The following is a 2159-nucleotide window of genomic DNA, read 5'->3' on the forward strand; positions in this document are numbered from 1 at the left end:
AATATAAACCCCCCCCCCCCGCCCAAAGTGTTTCTCACCTCCTAAATAACGGTTACTTCGGTTATCTATAGTAGGCTACCTTGGTATAAGCCACCACTAAAAAAAAAATAAAAAAACCAAACAAAGATGCAGTTCCATTTAACTGCAGAAATGAAAATTGTCAGGAATACTCTTAACGTGTCTTACACTAAAGCACCACATTAATTTGACTTATAAGCCATTGACTTGAATGACTGTAGTAACTGTTTACCATGGTAAACTTGTAAGGGACTCAAGCAGTTACCTGTACAAGAGGAATGTAGAGCAGAATCGCGGCTAGCTGCGACACACCGATGAATCTCTTCATGTTGAGCCGGAGGAAAGTGAACCGGGGACGCTGTGTGCGCATCCACGCACCACCGAGCCCGCTATGTCCATCCACTGCACACATGCGCCGTCTCCAGAGCCCACTGCATTTTAATTTATCAACCACTTTACTAACGTTCAGTTACGCGGCGCTCATAATTCAAGAAACTCCAATAATCTACACGTGCCAAAAGAAACACAAATGGAACTTTTCCTTTTTGGCAATCGGATCACCGTTACTGGGGTTTGTTTGCGGTGAATCAGCCCACCCTCTGTGCTTATCCGCTCTAGTGGCCCACAGCATGAGAAAAGCAGTATAATTGGGTCAGTGTGGAGCACTGCGTTTGCTTTTTCACTAATATGACTGACAGGTGCTTTATGATCCACTTCCAAACCGCAGAAAACTAGAACATTGCCATACTGTGGCACAAGTTTGGCTCTTAACAAGAGAAGTCTCTCAAAAGATGAAAACTTTTACAGCACTTACCCTTAACCCTAATTCAGAGCAAGTTACACTGAAAACTTGTGGCATTTGTAACGTCTATGAAGCACATTTAACAATACTGGACCATTTAAACGCCCTTTTGGAGAACTTAGATTTTTCAGCATAATTTTGTAAGTCTTGAAAGAGTCCATCTTAAAAGTTTGAATGTATGATGGAACTTAATCTCTAGGGTTCTAGAAAGTCTTTTGGGAACCAAAACCAAACGATTGAAGGTAGATTTATAGCCATTTTGGAGTCACAGTTGACCGTTACATAGAACAGTGGAGCAACTTCAGGTTGGGTAGTTTGGCACAAAGTATTGTCAGACAGTTTAAGGTTCTAAATCATTTATTAAAAGACTGCTCATAGAATCAGTCTCACTTCTCCACTAGAAGCCACAGTATGTCCAAAAGTCGTTGTTTTCACAGCAAGATCTCTTCCTAAAAGGGGGGGGAGGGGGAGAAATCAAAGTGTCCAAAACTTAAGTCACAAATTAAGCAAAATTACAGCAAGAACTCACTCTTCCTGCCGCAGCTGTGCTCACAGGAGCCAGAAGAGGGATGGCACACCGCAGTACTACAGTGGATGAAGATCTGAGAACCTAATGTGCCCGTTACGAAACGCCAAGAGGCTGAGTCTAAAAGTGGTAAATCATACCGTTTCTTGCAGAGGAGCCAGTGATGCCGAATCTACAAACGTGAACATCTTCACAATAAAGCGCTTGTAGTGGGTTGGGAAGTGAAGACCAGATGATCCAGTCACTGGAACCAATGTGGTCAGGTAATGGTCATCCTGGTAAGGGCATCTGAAAGGGAAAAGGGAGGTTAGAAAAACCCCAGACTAGCTGGATAAACATTGCCATTACACTCACCCATCAACCAGAAGGTCCCACTGGGGTAGACTGAGTGGACTGGGGGTTGAAGTTGCCCAGCAGCGTCCCAGCATCAGCACAATGTTGGGGTCTGTCCTCTCCATAATGCGCACCTCAACATACAAAAGGTTCACACAGCACTTTTGTGACTGGATAATCAGCATCACTGTAGTAGGACGTGTAGGCCTCATCCCCTGAGGAACAACCCTGGTGATTAACCAGAAACTGCTGCAACCTGGAGTCTTAAGATACTAGGAACACATGGAACAAGAACATACCTTCTGCACACCCTTTGGTGACACACTGGCCATTGGCTAGTCTAAGCTCCACCCTGAGGGGTCCAGGGGCAGCTACTGGTGGAGGTGGAGGAACAGTGTTGACCTCCACAACCAGAGCTTCTACAGAAGTGCCGGAGTACCTACACTGGAAGAGAAGCCTGGACAACAGACGGGGAGCTTG

The 2159-nt window shown here is 45.0% G+C and overlaps 1 protein-coding gene and 1 pseudogene across 1 annotated transcript in view; both read right to left on the minus strand.

The window, feature by feature from the left end:
* The window catches only part of pgfa (placental growth factor a), a 13938-nt gene extending 13501 nt beyond the window's left edge, over positions 1 to 437 (minus strand). Inside the window, exon 1 of the mRNA XM_016517359.1 lies at positions 284 to 437. Coding sequence (XP_016372845.1) covers positions 284 to 430 — 147 coding nt within the window. The 5' untranslated portion in view covers positions 431 to 437. The remainder of the gene's footprint in view (positions 1 to 283) is intronic.
* A 733-nt stretch (positions 438 to 1170) lies between these two features.
* The window catches only part of LOC107712216 (zona pellucida sperm-binding protein 4-like), a 3554-nt pseudogene continuing 2565 nt past the window's right edge, over positions 1171 to 2159 (minus strand).

This window comes from Sinocyclocheilus rhinocerous, unplaced genomic scaffold (genome assembly GCF_001515625.1).
Source record: "Sinocyclocheilus rhinocerous isolate Xijiao unplaced genomic scaffold, SAMN03320098_v1.1 scaffold2764, whole genome shotgun sequence".
In the NCBI taxonomy this organism is placed as follows: domain Eukaryota; kingdom Metazoa; phylum Chordata; class Actinopteri; order Cypriniformes; family Cyprinidae; genus Sinocyclocheilus; species Sinocyclocheilus rhinocerous.